Below are 24,789 nucleotides of genomic sequence, written 5' to 3'. Positions count from 1 at the left end.
ATGGGTACCAGTGGTGTTGGTACTCATCCAGACTTCTCTGTGGAGTCAAGGCTCCTGGGAGATTCTGCAGGTCTAAAACATGACCTTCCTGGGTCATAAACACAGAAGGTCCCTGGAATGGGAGCATAAAGGTGCTATTTTCAAGAAAGTATCACTAAGCCTGCTCAAGAGTCAGAGGACTCTGATTCCAGAACAGGCTTGTCTCCTCAGTGTGACCTTGAGCAAATGCTCAGGTGTCCTCCCAGGTGGCTCCCGCCCTAACAGGTTTTCCAGCACTGTCTGCATGGACCAAAGTGAATGCCCAAAGCACCCAGCACCACAGGGCCCTAATAAACACATGGACTTATTTATTCTTGTAATTGGGAGCAGGAGCTGCAGGGCAGAGAGGAGGAAGTGTTTGCTTTCAAGGATGGAGGGCCTGGGCTTGGAGGAGAGGAAGAGAAGGCTTACTTGATAAAAGCTCCCACCCGAGTCTGTCAGAGGCTCCGGCTGGGCATAGCAGGAGCGTCAGAGATGAGTTGTGTGTACCTGTGGGGACTCCACAGTAGCTGTGAGTGCAGCGATGACCGGGACACTCCAAAAAGACTTGTGCATGCGTCATGCAGGAGCCCAGGCAGGTGCACCATACTTCAGAGTAAGAGAGACTTTGAAGTGTTCTCTGAGGACCCGCCCACCTTTCCAACCTCGATGACACTCTGAACTCCTGGGACCCCGTGTGCCTTCATCTGTCCATCTTACATGGGATTTTACGTCGTCCCCCTCTATGTGGGTTTCACTGGGGGACTCAGTCTCTGTTAAATTATAGACACTCAAACCTTTATATTACCCATAACCTCTTGGACTAAAGAGATTAATGCTGAAAGCCCACTTTACGGATTGGAGATCAACTCAGAAGCTAACAAACCATAGTGAACAACACTAGGTTCCGATGGCTTGAAGAATTAAAGGATTGGAAGCTTTGCCTCATCCAAACCTTTTTTTTTTCTTTTTTAGCTTGAGTTAAAACCTGCCATGGGGTTATAGAGATGACTCAGCATTTTCAGGGACCGGCGACAATGCCAGATGTTTCAGAGCAACCTATCCCTCCCGTTCTGGGGGGATCCAGGTCCCATCGTCTAGAGTTTCTGTATGAACACGACATATATGTGCGTGCACACGTTCACAAGTAAAATAATAAATCTTTAAAAGATAACCCTTGCCTCTATTGACAGCAAGTCGGTTAGGACGCTTTCTGTGACTGGGAACTGGATGTCTTTTCTTTTTTTCTTTCCTGAGCAGTTCTGTCATCCTTGGAATATTCTGAGTCATGAAGATTTGTGTTCCCATGACTGTGCTCTTCAGCACAAAAGGTCTCCATAAATTTTAAGACAGCTTCAAGTTCAAGGGGGTGCCCTGGATCAGGCCACACCCTCCTCTCTTCTATGTTTTGCAAGCCCCACCCCCACTCCCAGCTTTCTTTGAACAGACCTCGGGCTCCTGGAGCCCAAAACCCATGGCCCAGGGTACTCCTGCGACTTGTGCAGAGTGGAGCTGATCATTGCCGCTCTCGTACGAGAAGGTGCGCACATCTATTCACGCAGCTGAAAACCCGCATGAGCTTTGCTTGACAGCTGCATCACCACTGATGGACTTCATCAGCTGGAACATCTACATTCTGCTCTGCGTGGTGTTTTTCCCTTTAAAGAGAGTTCATTCAATCTCTTTAGCCTCCGCCTCTGTGTTCTGGACACAGGAGAATACCCCTTGTCATCCTGTTAGACTCCATGTTTTATCAGCCTGATGTTCAGGGATCCCACTTGGCAGTCCAGTGTCCTCAGTGACCTTCTGTGTTTTATTGACACCCTGGATTTAGCTTCTGCTGCTCGGAATAGAAGCTAAATTATCCATGATGCTTGTTTTAATGATTTAGTTTATTTGAGAGATTTTTTAATAATTAAATTCACCTCTTTGACAATTTCATGTATGTAATGCGTTTTGATTACTTTCAACGCCTCCCCTTGTTAGCTACCACCTACCCCTGCCAAACTTCTCTCTCTCTCTCTCTCTCTCTCTCTCTCTCTCTCTCTCTCTCTCTCTGTGTGTGTGTGTGTTGTGTTTGTGTTTGTGTGTGTGTGTAGTGTTTGTGTTTGTGTGGTGTGTGTGTGTGTGTGTGTGTGTCTGTGTCTGTGTGTTTGTGTTTGTGTGGTGTTTGGGTTTGTGTGTGTGTGTGTGTGTGTGTGTGTGTGTGTGTGTGTGTGTGTGTGTGTTGATCGCTGGGGAGTTAAGTCCATGTTTTGCATGTCCTGGCTAAGTACCTTACTATCAAGCTTCTTGTCTTACAGTGTCATAGAATACATCAGAAAAGTGTTTACTGCTTGGAATCTATTAACCTTTTACCTATAGCCAAAAACATTAGTAATTTTTTATAACTTCCGTGAGAAGAATACATATTCCCCTTTTAAGATACATGATTTTTACATTCATTTCTTCAGCTTGCTCCTCCATGATTTGAAACGCTTCCCGCCTTTTAAGTCCTGCTTGCTTTTACTGCATTGCCTAACTTTTGTGTCAGATCCGAAGTGTTTGTCAGCTTTGAAAAGTATTTTTTTAATCTAAGTTTCTTTGTTTTTCTGAAACTTTCTTTCTGTATCCATTACCACTGTGTTATTAGGTACATAAAGATTTATATATTTACAATTTACAATCTTGGGAGCTCCTGCAGGCTGTAAGCATTTTTGTGTATGGACCCCTGCTCATCCCTGCTTATGCATGATTTGCTTGTTTTGAGACGGTCTTGCTCTGTAGCCTAGGCTAGCCTCATGCTTAGGACGCTCCTCCTACTTCACCCTCCCAAGAGCTGAATCTTCTTTCTGGATGGGATTTTACATTGCTGTAAAACAGTCCTTTGTACCTTCTTTTATTTATGCTTCTGAGCTACCAGGAACACGAGGGCTTCACTAGCCAACCACCCTTCTTCTGCTGGACATTTCTGAGACACTCCTGCTATACCCAAGCCCCAGGGATGTCTAATTACCCTTTCTCTACTCTCTGGTGGAGGGAGAGACGGAGGAGAGGCAATAGAGCCGACAGGAAAAAGGAAGGAGTTCTGATTGAGGCAGAAGGACAGGGGAGGTGAAGGACAGGGGAGGTGAAGGACAGGACGGGGCAGCAGCCATGAGCACTGACACCACCCTCAAACCCCCTGCGATGGCTGGAGAGTGCTGTGGAAGGCGTCACAATAGCTCAGGCGAGAACCCAACCGCTGAGACGGCTGTGCCAGCCTCACAGTTCATTAGATCAACAACTAGGAGGTCTAGTTCTGAGATTTAAGTTCTCTGGCTTTGGCCAAGTCACATCACACCAGAAAAGCCAGAATGAAGTTGTTACAATTAATCATCGTGTTAATGAGGTTTTTTTTTTAAAGCCTGTGGAAAAAGCTAGAACAGGCAGTAGATGCAATGCAGTTGATAGATTCTAGTTAGATAAAGTCTCTGGGACCTCCATTTTGAGAGTCACTACTCCACAGATTCTTTGAACATCAACCAGGGACAAGAAGAAACTGGAGGGAGACCACTCATCAATATATATGGGGTGAAAGAGGATGCATGGGGGAGGTGAGATGAGGGGCTCAGCTGAAACAGTAAATGTGCAGAGTGCACGTCACCTCCGACATTATGGCACTGGCCAAGTCTTTCTTACAGTGGAACAATTTAGATTGAAGCTCACTGGGTCCCCTAGGGACTCAGCATCTTAGAACATCAAGCCCAAACCCACACTGGGCAGAGAGGACAGGCCATAAAGAAGAGCTAGGCACCATGAAGAAATCCCATCATCTCTCCATGGGCTCTGGCTGGCAGTCCCTCTGTGACCTGGCCAGAAAAAGAAGTGGAGGGAATCATCTGTTCTGCTGGTGGGGAAGAAGTTCCTGGCTGAGCCTAGGAAAGACAGATTTTTCAACAGGTGAGGGGAAGCCACTGTCACACACTGCAAGGGCAGTGATGGATCTGCAAGAATGAGTTGTGTGGAAGCCAGGATGGAAATCCCAATTCTATGTCAGAGGGTAAATTATCGCCTGAGATATCTGACTGAGGCAAATGGTCCCTCCCGCACGGTGGTGTGTGTGTGTGTGTGTGTGTGTGTGTGTGTGTGTGTGTGTGTGTGTGTGTGTCAGTGTGGATGAATGCATATATACGTGTGAATGTCTATGTGTACACATTTCTGTCATTCCTGTGTGTTTCTCTGTGTCTCTGTGTCTGTGTATATATTTCTGTGAGTATGAGCATGCCTCTCTCTCTCTCTCTCTCTCTCTCTCTCTCTCTCTCTCTCTCTCTCTCTCTGTATGTGTGTGTCTGTCAGTGTGTATGAATGCATATATACGTATGAATGTCTATGTGTACACATTTCTGTCATTCCTGTGTGTTTCTCTGTGTCTCTGTGTCTGTGTATATATTTCTGTGAGTATGAGCATGCCTCTCTCTCTCTCTCTCTCTCTCTCTCTCTCTGTGATATTAGACAAATGGGGTGCTAAGAATGGAATCTGTGAGAAGGGAGGAGCAGTGGAGAAACTCTAACTGGAGTAAGCGCTGGCTTAGGGCTGGCAGACTTTTCTAAGATCATTTGCAAAAACTCAAAGGTGAGATGCAGTTAGCAATAACTTACCTTGCCAGCCTCCCACAGGGGCTGTGAAAATTAATTAACCTTCACAGAGTGCTTTGCACCTTGGAGATGATGGTGCCACAGGAAGGAAAGCTTTGGCACTCAGCACCATGGGGGCTCCAGTTAGCAGCACACAGAGCCAGGCTCTTGCTGCAGACACGGCCATGTCAAAACAGGTCAAAATACTGTCTTCCTGTGCTCTCTCTCCTTAGCCTTTACTCAGGTGTGTGTGTGTGTGTGTGTGTGTGTGTGTGTGTATGTGTGTTAAGGATTTGGAAAGGTCTCTGAAGCCATTTAGTCCAAGAGTAGAGATTCTTCTAGGTAAGGGTGTTCAAAAGACTAAGTGATGTCTCCCTTTTCTAAATGAAGGTATAGCCTTGACCTTGGAGAGAAGACGCAGCAACTCTATATTTTAGACATGCCCCATCCTGAACTTGAAGTCCAGGCAGTCTCAGAACTGGCTCCTGGCCTAGGATGGCTGTCACTCTGATGCTGTGTCTCTTTGAGAGTGGACTCTGTTAGAGCTCCTGGTATGGAAAGACAGGGAGCCCCCTTCACATTCACAAACAGAGCAGAGGCTCCCACACAGACAGCAAGATGGCTCAGCAGGTAAAAGCACTTGACTCCCAAGCCTGATGACCTGAGAACCCACAGTGGAAGCAGAAAACCAGTTCCTGGCCGCTGGTGTCACACACACACACACACACACACACACACACACACACACACACAGAGAGAGAGAGAGAGAGAGAGAGAGAGAGAGAGAGAGAGAGAGAGCACGAACTTCTTTCGTTTTTGCTCATACATGAAGCAAATGACTCAGACAGGAGACAGACGAGTAAGGGTCAGAGTAAAAAGAAGAATCCAGGCTTTGAACTGGAGACCCACTGCTCCCCCACTGCCCACCACCCTGTGATGCTTCCCCCAAGCAGCCGTGGCAGTGAAACTGGCCATATACAGTTGCAGCTGACACCGTCAGCATTCCCAACTCCATCAGGAGTCTGGCCCCTGGGAAGTGAAGGCAGGGAGTGAGGCGTGGCAACCAACGGCACTGCAGGGCTCTTGGTGGACAGAAGGTGCGAGGGCTCGATGCCCTTCCCCATAATGCACCCTACCCCCACCACAGCGTGAGGACCTTCAACTGGAGAACTCTCAAGGGAAGAAATAAAAGGAAGCAGGTCCAGCTGCAGCCAGCTTTGTGACTGGAGACTCACCACTGCCCTCTACTGTTTTTGTTTGGTAACCGCAGTCTCTGGACAACAAACAAAAACCCTGGTTTTTGTTTTTGTTTTTTGTTTTTTTGTGTTTTTTTTTTTCATGGCCCTTTGAGGTTGGCCTCTGTGCATGTGTTAGAGCACAGATGAATGGAGGAAACATGAAGGGTATAGAGAGCTCTGAGGAGGGGTGAGACGGACAATGCGCTTCAAGATGGATAACGCCACCTGCATAAACTGCCCCTGTAGCATTCTTTCATCCCCAGAGACAGACCGCTTTTCGAGGGTCAGGTTTGCAAACTGTGGTTGTGGTAAGCACAGAGCACAAGCAGTCGTCACCTTTCAGTTTGCTCACCAGGAAATGCCAGCAATGGGTCTCTGCCTCAGATTATGCCATGCCCCCACAAGACGAGTGCATTTGATTAACCAGGGCATCCCCAAAAATCCTCTGCCTCGACCTATGCACGTGGTGGCCATAGCTGCAGATTAGAAGGGCAGCTGGATGTTTTTGTTTTTTGGTGCATGTGTGTGTGCCTGTGAAAAGGAGGGAGGGAGGGAGGGAGGGAGGGAGGGAGGGAGGGAGAGAGAGAGAGAGAGAGAGAGAGAGCGCACGCCAGAGAGCGAGCGAGCGAGCGAGCATGTATATTGGCTTTTGCAGAATCCTTCTGGAAGAACAAACTGGAGTAGCATGTCTCAGAAGGTGGTCTGCAGTCTATTTCTTTCACAGCCGCCTGGATGCTCTGGCGCCCCCATTCTCAGGCCCATCCCTGAGACCTGCAGGTTTACACCCCCTGGGGGAGGGGGTTAGGACTTGTGATTCACTGTATGTTCTCTGCTGAGTCCAACGAAAGCCGTCATTTGACAGCCGCCAGCTGAGGCCCTGCAGAAGGCAGCGAGCACCTGTGGCATGTAAGGGACACCTGCCCTGTCCAAAACACTTTGTTATTCTATTTGGAGTTAAGGCCATGGACAGCATGGCTTCCCTCCCCTGCTGAAGTCTCCCCGTTTCTAGAGCTCCGTGCCAGGGAATGTGGTGATCAGAGGATGGCTGATGGATGCTCCCACAGGGTGCCCGCCCTACTGTGTAGTAAGTTGTCCCTGTCCTGCTCCCTTTCTGAAGTCTAAGGAAGGTACTCTGGACAGGAAGTGCTTGGATACTGGCTGTCTGAGGCTTTAATGAAAGGCCCAATGGAACCTAGACACTACCTGTGGCTTTAAATGGGGAGAGGGGAGCCTGGCTGGATAAGGAACTGAGGCAGACACAGAGCTCACTCAATACCAGTGTGGTCTTCCATAGACACAAACCAGGAAGCCAGGCCAGTATTTCCAGGACATAGGACTGTGGAAACGGAGCCTGAGCCAGGCTGGCTGGTCAGCCTTGCTGGGCTCTGATCTTCAGCCTGAAGCTTCAGGCCCTCCCCAGGCAAAACATGACATATTTTCACCCCGATTGAAAAAGAAAAAAAAAGCAGACATCAAACTCCTACCCACAGTCAAGTGAACTGAACCCCTCCGAGGTGGGATCCTGACATCTTATGATTCACAAGATTCATCTGAATCCAAGCGGTGCTCATGGCTCCATCGTCCCATGCCACTCAGACACTGCTAGCTTTTTTTGTTTCCAGAAAAAAGATGAGTGCTGAGAACCCTTTCCATGGCAAAACCTTCCCAATTCTGGCAGCCCCTGCTATGGTGTGCATATGAAATGTCTCCACTGGCTTACGGGTCTGAAACCCTGGTCCTCAGCTGGTAGCACTGTATTTCCTTTACAAGGCGAGGCCTCAGTGGAAGTGATGGACGTGGGAGTGTTGGGTTGTCAACCCACTTGTTTTAGCGCTCTCTCTTGTGCGCTCTCTCTCTCTCTCTCTCTCTCTCTCTCTCTCCCTCTCTCTCTCTCTCTCTGTGCCCCTCCATTCCATGCATGTGAGTGCCTCCCTGTGTGTGCATATGCATGAGAGCATGTACGTACCTGTGTGTGTGTGTGTGTGTGTGTGTGTGTGTCCTGATCTACCAGGATGTGAATAAGCCATTACACTTCCTCAGAGCCACCCTCAGCCATTCCTTCCCAGCCATGGACTGTACACCCTCCAACCAGGAGCCAAAACCAGTCCTTCCTCCCTCCCTTAAGTCACCTGCTTGTTGTACCCCTTAGGCTAGCATGCATAGCTTACATGCTAGTGTGCATTCTAGCAGGTATTCACATGCATGGGAGGGGGGCAGGAATGGAGGGACAGGTTGAGAGAGAGAGAGAGAGAGAGAGAGAGAGAGAGAGGAGAGAGAGAGAGAGAGAGAGTGAGCTGAATGAATTTCTGGGAATGTAGGAGACAACGGCAGTCGAGGTGCTGTGGAACACCCACATCTTCAGAGAGAAGAGGGAACAGTTCTCACTGAACACTGGGCAGAAGCCCTGGGCTTTAGCCCAGGCTCTTGTTTTGGCTTTGCTTTTCGCTTGGCCTTGTGGGACTGAGGCTATTTCCCAACGGCCATGCAAACACATGAAAGAGATCAACGTTCTCAAACATGTCTCCTCCTATTTCAACTATATCCATGGCAACAAGGGCAGGCAGGCCCGGGTTCTTTCTGACATTCCCCTGCACACTCTGGGCTTGGTCTGTGATGTCAAGATGTCAATGCTTTCCCAACCATCCCTCTTTCAGGGGCGTCCTCTCCCTCCCACAATCTGGGAACGGAGGTGGGGTGGCAAGGGCTTTTTTCCACTTACTGCAGCAAAGCTGCAGCCCAAGGTTTCCAGGTCAGCCTGGGGAGCTGAGAACAGGGAGCGTGTGCCTCAACCAACCAAAGGAGGACCAGACTCACGCTCCCCTGGAAGCCAACTCCATTTTCTCTGGGTCCCACAGGAGGCAGAAGCAAGCAGTGTAGCCTGTAATGAGAGGCAGCGGAAACTGTCCATGCCTGTGGCTCCAATCAGGGCTTCCTGGTCAGCACTGGGCAGCTTTCTTCTCAATCTGCCTGGTCAGAGTGACCACACACTTCCTCCTCAAAGATGGCCACTAACTCAGAGCCTCGCACAGAGGAAGCCCTAATTAAATGGTACCCCCGTGGTAACACGTAGCGGTAACACAGCAGGCGATGACTTGTTTCTGCCACTTCCAGCCTCTGTGACAGGCAATCATTTTAGCCGGAATTGAAATGTCACACCTGTCCCAAGCAGGGCTCTAGCAGAGCTGGGGCCTTCTGGCAGGCAGATCTGCAGGACACACCATTCCCAGGATGCTCTGCTTCCACCCTGCGTTCTAAAGCCCGTCTTCTTTCTGAGCCTACTTCCTTCCCCGCAGCTTCTCTGCATCCTCCCCTGACAGGCTCCAAACTTGAAGCCTCACCTTGGGTTTTATTTTCAGAGAGACCATTTAATACCTCAGCACGCTATTTCCAGTTTCTCGTTTGCTTTCTGAGCTGCCAAGGTTATGGAGCACAGGGTACCTGACAGACCATCTGGCCTACTGACAAGGCACGACCACATTTTTTAATAGGATAAATGGGACTTTTATAAGCCTCTAATAGAAAAATCTCATTGTCCCATGAAACATAAGCACAAGCTAGCTTATAAAACTCAGCTTTCAGCCACATGTATAAATAAGTGTGCAAAGCCTGCAAGGATGTTGTCAGCAAAAAGTTCATGCACAGAGAGGGAAAGCAAGTGACTTGCAGTCACACAGCGTGTGCGTGGCCAGAGAGTGAGAGCTCTAATTATTTCTCTTTCCTGTCTGGGTGTTCTACTTCCTACTATCTAGGTCTGGTTCTGCAGCCAGAGGGTCAGTCCCCCTGGATGAGACAGGCAGAGAGCACTTAACACCCTCCCGCAGTGCTGGCCATGATCAATCTTAGCCAGCAGGACGGTGGACAGACGAGGGCCAAGAAGGAATGGGATGATTATGATCATGTGGTCTTGACTCTCATCTCAAGAACGTTCAACATAATTGCTAACTTACTGTCTGAGTACTTCCTGTGATCACTCTCAGACAGACGTGAGGCTAAGACGTTCCGCAGTATGGTAGGGATTGCCTTTCCTTGCAGGAGTGGGGCCAACAGAGGCTTGTGTCTGTGAGCACAAGCCAGGCCAACTGCCTCTCCATTCAGGTAGCAATTCTCTCTAGGGAACAGAAAGACCGGCCTTCCTGTGTGGGAGAGGCCACCAGTCTTTGCTGTGGCTCCATTCAAACAAGCCATCAGTGCTGGGGACAGGAGGGGAAACTAATCCTTACTCCTCACTTTCCAGATGTGAAAACAGAGGTTCAAAGAGGCCAAGAGACTCGAGCCAGGTAACAGAGTCAGTCTGTTGTCAAGCCCTGCAGGACTCACTCCAGATGTCCTGATTCCCAGACCCCACTTCTGAGATTTACACACACTGCTCACGGCATGGCATCAACATGCAGACTCATGATGCCACATCTGGAATATACTTCACCTTCTCCTTTAGCCAGACAAATTCCCAAACTGACCAAGATACAGTGGCCAATGGTTATTTATTTATTTATTTTGACATTCACGGTGTTTAGACCCAAGTGTGATCCCACTGACACATCCAGCTCTGTTAGATGGATCCTGTTCCACGTCCCTCACAGATAAGGAAGCTGAGGTTCTGAGATGTTAAGCAACTTGTTGAATCCTGCACAGCTAGTTAATAAGTGTCAGAACCAAGATCCAAGCTGCCTTCTGTCTGATCCCAAGTTTTCCTCCCCACCGCTTCCTTCCTGCAAGCCTTGTGGGCTGTGCTAAAATGCCATTGACCATCTTCTGGTCACTGGGTATCCTTCTGCATGACTTAAACTCAATGAAGCAGACAGATCTCTCATGTTTTCCCCCAACACCTAGCTCTTCCTTGGTGATTATTTTGAGAGTTAGCTTTGGAAGGCACAAGATAAAGAAGGTGTGGTATGGTATATAGACTCCTATCTACCCAGCAGCACACACTCACAAGGGACCCACGGACTTGTAACTCTGGAAGAAGCATGTCACTGGGCAAGTACTCTGCAGAACTGTCCAGAAAGAGAGACATCTCACTAGGGAGTCACAGAGAATGTGAACCAGTCTGGGCCTGAACAAGAGCACATAGGGGGATGGGGTGTTTTATGAGGGTACATTCCAGGTCTGCCTGCTCTGCCTTGGGTTTCAGCCTCCTCTTAGGGTGACTGACCACCCTTCATCACACAACAGACAAGTCCACATTCTCAAATACCAGCTCACTGTATAAATGCATGTTAGATGACCAGGAGGAGCCAGGCAGCATCCTGAGCACGGTCTAGTTCTCTGGAGGGGCTGCATCTCCACAGGCTGCTTCTGATCTGATCTATTTGCCTGTGTGGACATTGGTCCAGATTGGTAGCAGTTCCTTGAGGGTCTTAGCCATGTCTTCTGACATCCCATGTTGGCAAAGAGGCTACTGAGAGGGGAGGCTACAATGGGGAGGATGGCCTTTGGACCTTACAGCTATACCACCTCCACAAAGCAAGGGATGCTGGGAGCTGGGAGAAGGCCATGATGCTAGGGCTTTACTACGTGCAGGCAGGCAGGCAGGCTGTTCTCCCTTCCTATCTAGGGCTGTGGGCTAGATACCTCTGAATCTTGTCTCTGACACTTACAAGCTGTGCATTCTTGGGCATGTTACTTTCTGAACCTTATTTCTCATCTGTAAATGTGGGTAATATTTGAGCATCCCTATCAAACAAGTTAATGTATATAAAGCATTTAGAATAGCCTCTAGCAAACAGAAGGTGCTTAATAAGGGTGAGTTGGGACTAGAAAGCAGATATGCTATGCTGGCCATAGCGCTCTGTCCCCTTTGGGACATAGTGACAAAGAAGCATACTATAGTGAACCTATGGAAAAAGCAGGAGGAGAGAACATGCAACCCACACCAGAGGAGACGAACACCTACTTTCTGAGGGCACATTCCAGTTCATTCTTCTGCTCGTGGGCTTCTTGGAGCTGAGTGAAGATTGTGGTGAGGAGGTCTTCGAAGTTGGACAGCAGGTGAGGCTCATCCTTCTTCAACTGCAGCCACAGTTGCCTGACATCACTTTCACTGTGAAGGGAGGAGAAACATGAATAGGGAGTGGGTAAGTGAGGCTCTTTGGGAAACATGGGGGTTCCAGACAGGGGAGTAGACAGCTGGGAACACCATCCTCATCACCCTAGATCACTGGAGTTTATGGCACAGAGTGTTTTCTGCATAATGCCTCTATCCATCCCCACTATTACCTGGGAGAGAGCTGTGATAAGTGACCATTCCTGGTACAGTGCCAGAGTGCAGGCCCAGCAGCCTGACTCCTGTGCTGGTCTCTCATTTTGCTGCTTCCTTCCCTGTGATGCTCCTATCAGGCTTGCTGCATCAAGCACATGTGGCAACGCACTTGCCAGCATCTCAATACTGTGAGGATGCTGGAGGCAGTTGGGTAGGACCAACACCAAGATGCTAGAGAGAGATGGTCGCCCCTGGGAAAGATATCCTCACTGTTGAGAGTTAAACATGCTGTTTTATGGATGGTAGAATGCGCTTGTCACTGCTGGAAAGGGAGGCAAATATGCAGCAGCATCCCATGGGGGCCTGGTGGCACTAGGAGTGACTGACAGGGGAAAGGAAGGGAAAGAGCGAGGCTGAAGGACAAAGAGACGCAGACAGTGGCAAGCCAGACTCAGAGGTGTGCAGGTGCAGAGTGAAAAGTCACAAGAATCACCCAGACACAGGCACGTGAGGGTGAACACGACCCTACAGGAACATCAGAGAGACAGGTCTTGATGACCCTTGCCACCAAGAGGAGAAGGTGGAGAGCCACCCTCGAAAGTCTACAGCCATGACTTCGGTATGTCAAACAGAAATCCAACTCATGCCCCACTAAATCCTAGAGCCGATATGATCAGAGGGCAGGGCCAGCAGCTCCCTGGATAAAGGAGAAAATTCTTCTGGCCATTGTAAACACTGTATTTCAGAAGCTTTGCTCAGAAGTGATGTGTCAGGTCGCGCCAATAGTGTCCTCATGGCATAGACATGACTCTGCATCCAACAGAAGCAACCACTGCTGGCTGAATCCACTCACTTCTTTCTCCTTCTTCCCCTTCTCCTTCCCCTCTCCTTCCCCCTCTCCTTCTCCCCTCTCCTTCCCACTCTCCTTCCCCTCTCCTTTCCCTTCTCCTTCCCCTCTCCTTCCCCCTCTCCTTCCCCTTTGTCCTTCCTTTCTGTACTGTCTTACTTCTAGGCCATTCAAACATCTGCCTATTCATCTAGGCCATCCAATCAATTACCCATCTGCTCATCTATTCATCAGTCCTCCATCCATGCCTTCCTGGCCATGATGGCTTGAAAACCCTCAGGCAAAATCAATCTCCCTTCCCTTTAGCTGTTTTTATCGGTCCACAGAAACATCAAAGTAATGGAGACAGGTCAAGTCTTTCAACTCCCAATGAAATGTCATAGGGTGGTAATTGGCAAAATCATCCCACCAGACCTCTAAGAGTCTGTGGGTCTGGATGCTCACTTCCGGAAGCTACCCCTTGTGGAACCACCAAGCAGTATAGGTTAGAGAGGCCCAAGGAGGTCAACCAGTCCATCTCTGCTTCTAGAAGAATTCACATCCCTCTGTTGAGTAATAGACAGTTTGGAAGCCATTCCAACCTGCTGTGTCTGCCTGTGGTTCTGACATGAACAGGTCCCTCAAGCTGTAGCGTGAGCCCTCATTAGTAAGGACAGGAACCTTATCTTCTGTGTTAGTCTTCACATGCTATTCTAGAAACCATCTACTAGACATATTATTTTATCTCAGTTCTACACAGCATTCAACATGTCCCTCACTGTGACATCCAGTGAGCACTGACCCGAGACCCCTTCAAGAAGGTGGCTGACAGTCCCTGCCATTTGTGACAGTGGCCTGCCCTTGGCAGTGCCCTCTCCCTTCTTGTCTTGCAGCAGGAGGCTTCATGGAGTCCCTGGCAGTGGTACCCGGCTCTGAACTCTTGTCCTTGGTGAAGATGAGTTACAAGTGGGACTAATGAGCTTTCCCAAAGACTGCCTATGTCTCTTCCCTCTCAGCCCTAAGCATCTTCCTGGGCCCATTCACAGCTGCCATTCCTGCCCTGCTGATGGTGGCAAGTTTCACTTCCTATCCTCTAACCTCCTCCACCAGCAGACTTTCTCCTGGGTCTTGGCCTGGCTCCTTCCTGCTTGACATACTCTTTTGCCATCCGTTCTCACCTGTGTTGTGATCAAGGTTCTTTCTTCTCTGCTGATCTTGTAGGGTCACTTTCCAGTCATTAAACCATTCCCATTTGTGATAGTTTGAGAAAAAATGACCCCCATAGGCTCCCTGGGAGTGGTACTATCAGGTACTATTAGGAGGTGTGGCCTCGGAGTAGGTGTGGTTCTTTTGGAGAAGGTACATGACCAGGGAGTAGGCTTTTAGGTCTCAGAAGCTCAAGCCAGTTCTCTTCCTGTGGATCAAGATGCAGAACTTTCAGCTCCTTCTCCTGCATCATGTCTGCATGTATGCCACCATGTTTCTCTCAATGACAATAACGGACCTCTGAACTGTAAGCCAGTTTAGAATATTTAAAAATTTAAATATTTTTCTTTATGTGAGTTTCCATGGTTATGACGTTTCATCATAGCAATAGAAACCCTAAGACACCATCTTTCATGAACACACATCCAAGCTGCCTCTGATGAGGGTCGTCCTTTGCAAGGTGAATGGATCCAAGGCTGGAGATGATGAGGATGAACAGCAGGAAGTGAGGACAGTGGTGAGAGCATGGGACACAGAGAGTAGGAAAGTGTGGTGCTCAATATGACTTACTCATCCAGAATTTTCTGGGCTCCAAGTCTGTCCATCAGCATCTGAAACTGTGCCTCTTCATCTTGGTCCACACCTCCCATATCCTCCTCCCCTCTAGACTGATACACTTTTTCCTCTTGGAGCTGGACCACCTGCTGGCCGGCATCCTCCTCTCTTTGGCTATTTTGACTGAAGAAAAAGTGACCTAGGAGAGTAGAGAACAAGCATGTGAGTCAGATATCCTCAGCCCAGGGAGGACTTGGCTTGTTCTGTTTCTGGGATTCATGTGAGGTTTGCCCTAGAGAAGCAAAAGGGGATCCCTCTATAGCAAAGGTCCATGGACACTGAGTTTGTGTTCTTTGATCTTCCACTGCATTCTGACAGAGATCCCAGAACCTGGAGATAGTGGCTGGGAAGTAAGCTGGCTCCTTAGTGGGTCTCTGAGATGGATGTAGAGCATGTTATCTTTGGAGGATGTGGGTCAGTGGTAGAGCATTTGCCTAACATAAGCAGGTCCCTGGGTTTAATCTTCATTAATACTACCAAAATGAAGAAGAAGAAGAAGAAGAAGAAGAAGAAGAAGAAGAAGAAGAAGAAGAAGAAGAAGAAGAAGAAGAAGAAGAAGAAGAAGAAGAAGAAGAAGAAGAAGAGGAGGAGGAGGAGGAGGAGGAGGAGGAGGAGGAGGAGGAGGAGGAGGAGGAGGAGGAGGAGGAGGAGGAGGAGGAGGAGGAGGAGGAAGGGGAAGGGGAAGGGGAAGGGGAAGAGGGGGAGAGGGAGGGGGAGAAAAGCATGTCTTTTCTGCTTCTGTAATAAGCAATAAGCTCGTTCCCTCCAATACTTACCAGCAGCCTGCCTTGGCACCCCCGCTAACAGCACTACCTCACACATATAGGCAACTTTCTCTATATTCACACTGGCTGGTGCGACAGCAATCTGTCCTACCCCCTCAAGTCAATAGTAAGTTCCAGGAAAGGGTCAGGAAAGTCATCTGATATATTTAAGGAAATCACACCACTCTTTGCAGGCAGCAGATAGATGGGAAATTAGCCTACTGGTTTACCTCATCTGAGGGTAGGATCTGAATTCGTTATCATGCTCCTAGGCCTTAGTTCTCTTTCCTGCTTGTGACCTTGAGGAAGACAGTGCTATTTAAACCTAGAAATGTCTCTGACAGCTGCTGTCTCTAAAAGCAAAAGACTCTTAAACTCAAAAGACTCAGCCAGACTTAAGCTGGGCTATCCAGTTAGGACATCTTTTTGCAAGGTTATTTTGTCTCTCAGAGCAGGAAAGATGGGGCTGAAAATCCTGACACAGTTTCCTGGTGATGCCAAACATCTGAGCTCCCATGTAGGAGCCCTAGCAGTGATAGTTCATGGGCACAGAGGATGCCATGGTTCTAATGGTCAAGGGGGGCTCTTTTCGTGTGCCTACCTCACCACAACTCCAGGCTCTGCACTCACAAAGGGAAAGCAGAGATGCTCTGCAGACAGTCCAAGCATGTTGAAGGGGGCAGGAAACTACATTACACAGCGGCAGGGAGCCTCCCAGACCTGGGTCCTCAGCACCCACCAGAACTTACTAAATCCAGTGGCGAACTCTTCTGGGGTCAGAAAACCATTGCTGTCGGCATCCAGGGCATCAAACACATCTTCCAGTTCTTCAAGACTCAGGGGCAACTCCTTATGCAGCCTCTGAAAGCAATCCAGACTGCATATGTCCACATGTTGATGGTCATGGGGGCCTAGAGCTTGGCTCTGGCCTCAAAAAGCAGGGGTATCCTCTTTCTTACCATGTTAGTCCTTTCTATGCAATTTATAGAGAATCGTATGCCTGTACACATCTTATTAGCATTTAATTCACATAATACCCCTTTGAGGTAGATACTACTATTCCTTTTTTAAAGATGAAGTTTAAAGGTAAATTGCCAGCCCCAGAGTCACATAGCCAAAAAAGTCAAACCCAGCTCTGACTTCAAAGCAGGTGCCCCTAGCACTGTGAAGGACCAATGCTATCCAGGACTGCCTAGTTCTAGGTAAATGCCTAGAGGATGCTGTGTTCTGAAGTAATGTGAGATCACAGATGAGAAGGTTCAGACACAAATCCTGACATCTGGAAACCACTAAATCAAAGCATGAGGGTGGGTAGGGCCTGGAATCCTAGCTGCTAGGGAGGTTGAGGCAGGAGAATTCCAGGTTCAAGGCCAGCCTAGGTAACTTCCTGAGACTGTTTCAAAATAAAAAGTAAGACACAGGACTGAGGATGTAGTTGAATGGTAAAGAATGTGTGTAGCCTACACAAGGACCCAGGCTTGACCCCCGGTACCGCGCCCCCAGTTAAAAAGTAGTAGGAAAGGACAGAGACTAGGAGAGACAGGGGTTCACAGGGCCACCAGGAGAGGCCAGGTTGGTGGCACTGCTTCCTGGTCTATTCCTTTGTGTACCCTCTCTCCTGAGCCATGTTGCCCCCCCGCCCCCATGTGCGGGTCTTTCTTAATGGAGGCCTCCTATCCCACAGCCCCAGCACTAACTACTCTTGTAAGTAGTTATAGCCATATTTTGTTCTTTAGATCTGAGGATGCTCCTTACTGCAGGTGACCCACCCCCAGTGTCCCACAATCCCTCCTCCCCATTGGCTCTGATAGGAATGTAAAATGTCCCCCACAAGCTCATGAGAATTAAACACTTGGTCCCCTAGCCGATGGCTCTGTTTTGGGAGGTTGTGGGGTCTAGCGGGCGGAGGTAGGTCACTGGGGAGGGCTTTGGGGGTTTAAAGCCTGTACCCACTGACAGCATGAGGGACGAGGTAGCTGAGCTGTTGACACTTCCCTCTGGCGTCTGTCTGTCTGGTGTGAAATGGCCTTAGGCCAAAGCAAGAGTCCTCCTGTACCTAACAATCCATCTCCAAGTGAGGATCCCCAAGAGACTTGTTACCTCTCAGCTGGCTCTCCTCCTTCCTCAGGAACCCAGGGGCCAGCTGCACAAACTACTTCTGTGCAGGTGACTGACAGCCTCGGCACACACGCAGCGTGCCCGGGGCTTCGTAGGAAGGAAAGTGGACACACATGTGGACACTCAGAGTCTGCAGGTGTGACAGCCTATGACACACCTGCAGGGAGCACTGGGCTCGTGGTCTTTTAGCTGATGAGCCATAAAGCCTCACTTGGCTGTGCATTAATGTCGGCATCTAGGACACATGACCAAGTGGGAAGAGAGGCTGATGAGAAAGCCACTTGGAAGAACCGAATTAAATATGAATGGGTTTTTCAAGAAAGGAAGGAGAGGGAAGTGTGTGTGCAAAGACTCCAGAAGCTCAGCTGCAGAGCAGGCACGAACAGTCCATAAACCAGCTGTGGCAAGAACCACAGGGGGAGAATTCAGGGGAGGAGAGCGTTGATTCTGCAAGCAGGGTGCATATCCACTCCATTAGAAATGAAAGACACCTCCCCCCGAAGAGGTGGGATGAAATTTCCCTAGCTCCCAACAACTGGATCCCAAGGCTTTCTTTGGGATTAGATTTGCTTCCTCCCTAGTCAGCTTCAGCCTGCTGGGTCTGGCAGAAGAGCGATAGCTTCCTTTATACTTCAGCTGGAAAAGATGAGGAAGGAAACACCAAGGTCGGCTGGAGCCCCAAGCTGCCTTTCGCTCTCCACACCTACATACAAAGAACACACAGGCATGATACCAAGATTGTTGGTAGTGTGAACCCAGGGAGGATTGTTTACACTCAGGCGCAGCCGCCTTCCTGAAGCACACGGTCGCACAGTTTCACACATGCCCAAGTGACGCTCACTGAAGGAGAAGCTGGGGCCAGTTGGACACCCTCAGCTGTTGGAACACACCTGATGTTTGCCTGTGCTTTGGGTCAGCTATTCTGAGCATCCTTGGGAGAGCTGAGGCTACCTGTCTCTGCCCCATGGTATGCTGTCATGTGCTTGGCCTTAGTAGATCGCTTGGTATAGATGAGGTCTCATCAACCTCTGGGAACGAACCATTTCATTCTCAGGAGCAGTCGAGAGGGTGGGGGAACAAGGTAGGACTGTCCAGTGCACGCCACCCCAATGCTGAACCTGGCCGTTGCCTAGGTTTGTATGGACAGTGAAGTGAGAACGGTCTTTTATGTTTAAAGGGGCTGAAAAATGATCAAAGGAAGAGTCATAGGGACACACAAGAAATTACATAAAGTTTAAGAGGCATTTCATAAGCGACCTTTTTTTTTTATTTTGTAGTTTCGTACTTTGGTAATTTTGAAATATTTGAACCCGTGAACTTAGAGATGCCAGGGAATCGCTCTAATAGTGAGCTATATCCCCAGAACCGTTTTAATTTTACTTTTGAGACCAGATCTCACTGAGGTACCCACTGTCTCTGAACCAACAGTTCTGCCTCAACCTCCTTAGGTAGCTGGGTTTGCCATATGTGCCGCTGTACCCCATTTAGGTAGGTTTATGTGGTGCTAGAGATCAAAGTTGGGGCCTCATGAATGCTGGCCAGACAGGTACTGTATCAACGGAGCCCCAGCCACCTGTGTTATATTTGTTCCGTCATGTTACCCTCACCAGATCCTATTACCTTGGGTGTCACGGAGTCAGGGAAGGCAAAGAGCCCAACAGCAGGTAAGGGCTGAGCACGGAATGAACAGAGACCAGGTTCCCTACACAGTGCATATTGACAACCCCTCCAGAGCAAAGATGTGGAGGTCTTTCCTGGAGAGGCTACTCCTGCCAGGCAGCCCACACGCAGCTCCAAGTGGGGACCCCCTCACCTGCAAGTCTGTCCTAGCAATGAAGCCCTTGCCCTCGGAGTCACAGGTCTGGAAGAATTCCTGTGCTTTCTTCCACATGACACTCTGGTCCGGCACCTCCGCCTCCAGCCTCTCTGGGTGGTCCAGCTCCTCCACGCAGGCTTCACTTCCCTGCTCCCCATGACAGGGTGCCTGGGAGCTGGAGTCTTCTCTTCCACTCGGGGTGGCCATCAGACCTGTGGACTTCTTTATCTTCAGAACCTGAACAGGGGAGGTGGGAAACAGACATGTGACGAGGGTGGAGTGAGACAGAAAAAGAGCAGAAGGGGAGAAAAACGAGGCGCAGAGCTGGTCGCTGGCATGTCCTGGACATCTCTTAGCAACCGGCTCCTAGCTATCGGCGCTCAGGATCATTGTGATCTGCAGTGATAGATCAGCCAGTCCATTGAACGAGAGAGAATCAAGAGGGAAGGGAAGAAACGCATGGAGATTGAAAGGAGGTGGACTTAAAAAAAAACACCCCACAACACTGAAAGAGACAGACGGATACACAGGGAGGCAGGCTACAGGATGCCCTACAAACTCTGAACTTACACAACCACACAACACTGAAGGAGACGGATGCATAAATTGCAGTACAACTAGGGGATGAACTGGATCTTGAGTGACCAGCTTGGATTCATTTCAAAATAATCACACAAACACAGGAAACCGAGGAAGGACACATGACGCCCGCTACCCTTACACACATTTACAGTTGTCTGTCCAACTTTATTATTGCATTTGATCACGTTTTATGGAGAATGGAGACGGTCCTAATAGGAAAATGCTGTAGGGTGTGGAGGGATGAGAAAGAGGCGAGGGGAGATCTAGGGTAGAGGTGAACATGACCACTGCCTTCACTCCGTGAGAGTGATATCTGAATCCAAGGTTTATAGTGACTTATTCATTGATCCACAGCGGTCTCTCAGCATCCCTGAACTCTTGCCCCAGATTCGTCACTATGCTCAAAAATCTGTGAGAGCTTAAGTTCCTTATATAAAAACGAGGCTGTGTCTATACATAATATATAAGTATTGTACCACATATTGTATTTATTTAGAGACAGGGCCTCACAGTGTAACCCAAGTTGACCTCATATTCATAATTCTTCTGCCTCCGTCTTCCACGTGCTGGGAGCACAGATGTGTATCACCACACCTGTATCCTACTATAGGCCGTCTAGACATGGCTTATAATACCCGTTACAGTGTGTTATGCGTTACAGTCCTTACACTGTATTGTCTAGGGGAAAACGATGGGAAAAGTTCACACCTATTCAGTGCACACATATTCTTCAATACTTCCCATGCTTACTTGGATGGAGATCCCCCACATATAAAACACTGATGCCATTCATGCACACACACACACACACACACACACACACACACACACACGTATGTATACGCATACAACTATGTCAAAATTTGTCAAGGTACAGACTTCAAAGGCATGCAGCTTCCTGTATGCCAGTAACTCAGTGAGTGTATGGAGAAGGAGGGGGAAGAAAATGGGGAATTATTGTTGTGTTGGGGCCACAGTCTTATTCTGTTCCCTCAGGCCTAAATAATACAGCGCAGTGTACTGTGTGCATATATGCATATATAATTTTATGTGTATAGTTGCCTTGTCTGCATGTATGTCTGTACACTACAGGTGTGCAGTGTTCATCGAGGCCAGAAGAAGACCTTGGGTGCCCTGGAACTGGAGTTACAGGTGGTTATGAGGGGCCATGTGGGTGCTGAGAAGCAAATGTGGGTCCTCTGACAGAGCAGCTGGTGTTGTGGTCCACTAGCCATGCCCCTCCACTAGTCTACTGTATTTAACTGAGAACCCCAAGTCTTTGACATTCAACTCTGTCAAGGAGAAAAAAAAACAGCTGAAAATGAAGCAATTTCCCTGTGGAAACTTCCAGACTGTGTAGCCCTTAACCCAGTGTTTCTCCACCTTCCTAATGCTGCGACCCTTTAATACAGCTCCTCATAGCGACCCCCAACCATAAAATGATTTTATTGTTACTTAATAACTGTAATTTTGCTACTGCTATAAATTGTAATGAATATCTGGTATGCAGGATATCTGATGTATGTCCCCCCACCAAGGAATTGTGACCCACAGGTAAGCATACAGAAGCAGGGCAGAGGTCCCACAGAAGGCCACGTATCTACTGGCATCCGGCCTTCTCTCCCTGCCCCTGAAGCCCGTGCACTGATTCGAAGTCTTTGCACAGCTTGTGTGGGTTTTCCAAAGGCAATGGGGGACACAATAACAAAAGTAAAGTGGAACCCTGTCCTACACTCAGCTATCTCCCACATGGATGGAGCCCAAGGAAGCCTTCATCTTGGAGATAGATGTCTCCATGATTTTCCTTTGGAGAAGGTGGTGAGGTAGCCCAGTGGGTAAATGCACTGCCATGAGAGTGTGGTAACTGGAGTTCAATTCCCAGGACCCAGGTAAAGGTGGCAGGCAGGGGAGCACTGACCCCACAAATCTATCCTCTGACCTCCACACCCATACAGTGGCATGTGTACGTATACATGCGTACATTTTTGAAATTGAAAGATTTTTTTTATTAGACCAGGAGACAATACAGTTACAAAAAAGATAAGCTAAGTTCTTCCCCCTTTCCAGTCTTCCTTCCTCCTTCTCTCCCTCCCTCTCCCTCCCTTCTTTCTTTCTTCCTGACTGGAGACCGAACCTACCTAAGGCCTTGCCCATGCTAAGCACACCCTATCACTGAGTTAATTCCCTTAGCTGAACATACTTTGTACCTGTCTGCAGCTAAGTTTCTAAACCATTCTTTTCCTCCAGAATAATTCCCTGTAAACACTTCCCATCCAGATGGAAATTATCCAGTCCTTAAACATTTCTGGGGAGATTTCCCAGGAACCCAGAGTAATTCTAGCAGCTTAAGTGTGCAATCAGAAAGTTTGTAGATCAAACCTAAAGCCCTCCTGAGGGGTTAAAGTGAATGTCTCTCCTAATCTGGCTTCAGCTGGTATTTCTCTCAACACTGTACCTGCTGCCAACTTGAAGGCGTCACTAAATCACACTGATTCCTCTCGAATCCCTTCTGTAGCAAGCAGCTAGGAGATCAAAGCCCAAAGTTTCCCTGAGAGCCATTCAAATCTCTTGAACAATCCAGGTTTCAGTGGGAAGAGAATCCCACGGGCAGTGGGACCCCAAGTTCCCAATGACAACCTTAGAGCTGTCAGGACTGAAGGCAGGCAACTCTTGCCAAACAGCATACCACACACACACACACACACACACACACACACACACACACACACACACACACACACCCTGCTTTGTTGCTAGGGAGAGAATGAAGTGTGAAGTGGCCATCACACCTGAGCTTCCGGGAGGTGACACAGAAGAGTGGGGAGAGCCCGAGCTACCCCAGGTCCTGCCTCCACCACTGCCTATCTGTGTGACACTAAAGGAGTTAGGTGACATCTTCACGATTCCCGTTTCCCATCTGTAAAATGCAGGAGACAGGGCAGGGAGAGCTGGGAAGTAAAACTACCATCAAAGAGAATGAAGGGATTTGCTACACATGGGTTTGCATTTGTTTGGGAGACTCGACAAGCTGATCTCTTTCACCAGATCTTCCATAGGTTCTCCTGGCTACTACCTGACCAGAGGTGGCCGTTATCACTATTACTGTTGCTGATATCAAACTGGCTTCCTCCTCCTCCTCAATTGTATTTCCAAAAGGCAGATATGTATATGTGTGTGTGTGTGTGTGTGTGCATGTATATATATCTATACATACATATATGTATATGTAATATTGTATCCATTAATAACCATTCTGTTGCTGGGATGAAATGCCATGACCAAGGCAACTTACAGAAATGGGAGTTTATTTTCACTTATAATTTCAGAGGGATAAGAATTCGTCATGGTGGGGAGGCACGGTAGCAAGAGGCAGGTGTGGCAGCTGGAGCAAGAAGCTGAGAGCTCAGATATTTTAAACCGCAAGCAAGCACAAAGCGGAAAAGGAAAACTGGAAGTGGGGAAGACTTGTCAATCACAAAGTGATGGACTGGACTTCCTCCAGCAAGGCTGTGCTTCCCAAACCTCCCCAACATGAATATGTATATGTATATGTATATGTATATGTATATGTATATGTATATGTATATGTATATGTATATGTATATGTATATGTGTATCTGTACATATGTATCTGTATATAAGTGAGAGAGATATATAGATACATAGAGAGATAGAATGTGTATATCTAAAGAGGGAAAGAGAGCAAACACATGAAGAGACAAAAATCAAGATTGATTAAGTGACACGGACTCTCCAGCTGGACAAAACATAGTGAAGTGACCTCAGACCACTACCACCAGCAAGGGACAGGCCCCTGAAGGGGTCAGGTGTGTGCAGGCACCTTTGATAAAGACCATCTTTCCCAGGCAGCCTGCCATAGCTTTATGAAATCCTCCAGTAGGCATCCTTTCTCCTCAAATTAGGTCCAATTTCCATGCTCTAGCCTCCAGGGAGACAGGGAACAGCTGTCTTACCTCTATAAAATAATTCTTCCAGGTCCGGACAGCTGTTCTTAAACACCCCCCTGCACTCTCCCCTGATCTATTATAAGATACATTAAAGGCCCTTGCTAATGGCTTCAGGTCTCACCAAGACGGTTGCTATTCACCCTAATTCTTGTAATAATTAGTGGTTGTAAACCGCTTTGAAGATAAAAGGTATTTTATAAGAGCTAAGTCCTATTATGATTAGCTTCCCAATACCTCCTCCCCAACACTGATGAGCACATCAAAGCCAACTGCAGTCCCAGTCAGCTATCTGCTGCCTAATTAGATGTGTTTCAAGGCAGCTGGTATATATTAAAGAAACTGCTGCAAAATTTATCAACATTAGAAGAATGGCTGCTTTCTTCTTAATGTGAACAAGCTCCTTTCAAAGGCTGTCAGCTCTGATGCCTGCAAGACAGGAGCTTGGAGAGGCCCGAGTGCTAGTGTAGATTCCATGTGGATGAGGGGAAGGTGCGCTCAGCTTCTGCTTCTGCATAACATCTTGTCGGCAGGGATCTACACACGCCGCCTTTTGATTTTGCAAACATGCTGTGATGTAAGCAGGAAAACGCACGCCCTCTCTGCTTCACAGACGAGGACTATGCATTTGATCATGGCTTTGAAGAGACTTACATCAGCGCGGCGGAACTGATAAACGGTCAGGTCCCAGACCAATAATAATGGATTGATGCTCCAGTCAGGTGCCCTGGAACATCTGTGCACCATTGCTGGGCTCCTGGGTGCTCTCATGGCCTGAATCTGTGCTTCTTATAAACCAGACTCGGGGTACTGGAGGTATTTGGTCCACAGAGGCAAAGCCAAGAG

General features: G+C 48.4%; 1 protein-coding gene across 4 annotated transcripts in view; it reads right to left on the bottom strand.

The window, feature by feature from the left end:
* Positions 1–24,789, bottom strand: part of Cracr2a (calcium release activated channel regulator 2A) — a 113,963-nt gene that overhangs the window by 49,787 nt on the left and 39,387 nt on the right. For all 4 annotated transcript variants that reach the window (NM_001431846.1, NM_001431848.1, XM_087658924.1 and 1 more), the window contains 4 exon segments: positions 11,746–11,892; positions 14,654–14,837; positions 16,212–16,323; positions 19,394–19,633. In NM_001431846.1, coding sequence (NP_001418775.1) covers positions 11,746–11,892; positions 14,654–14,837; positions 16,212–16,323; positions 19,394–19,603 — 653 coding nt within the window. In that variant the 5' untranslated portion in view covers positions 19,604–19,633.

This window comes from Rattus norvegicus, chromosome 4 (assembly GCF_021556685.1).
Source record: "Rattus norvegicus strain SHRSP/BbbUtx chromosome 4, alternate assembly SHRSP_T2T, whole genome shotgun sequence".
Lineage (NCBI taxonomy): Eukaryota > Metazoa > Chordata > Mammalia > Rodentia > Muridae > Rattus > Rattus norvegicus.
This window is presented reverse-complemented; position numbering and strand designations above follow the sequence as displayed.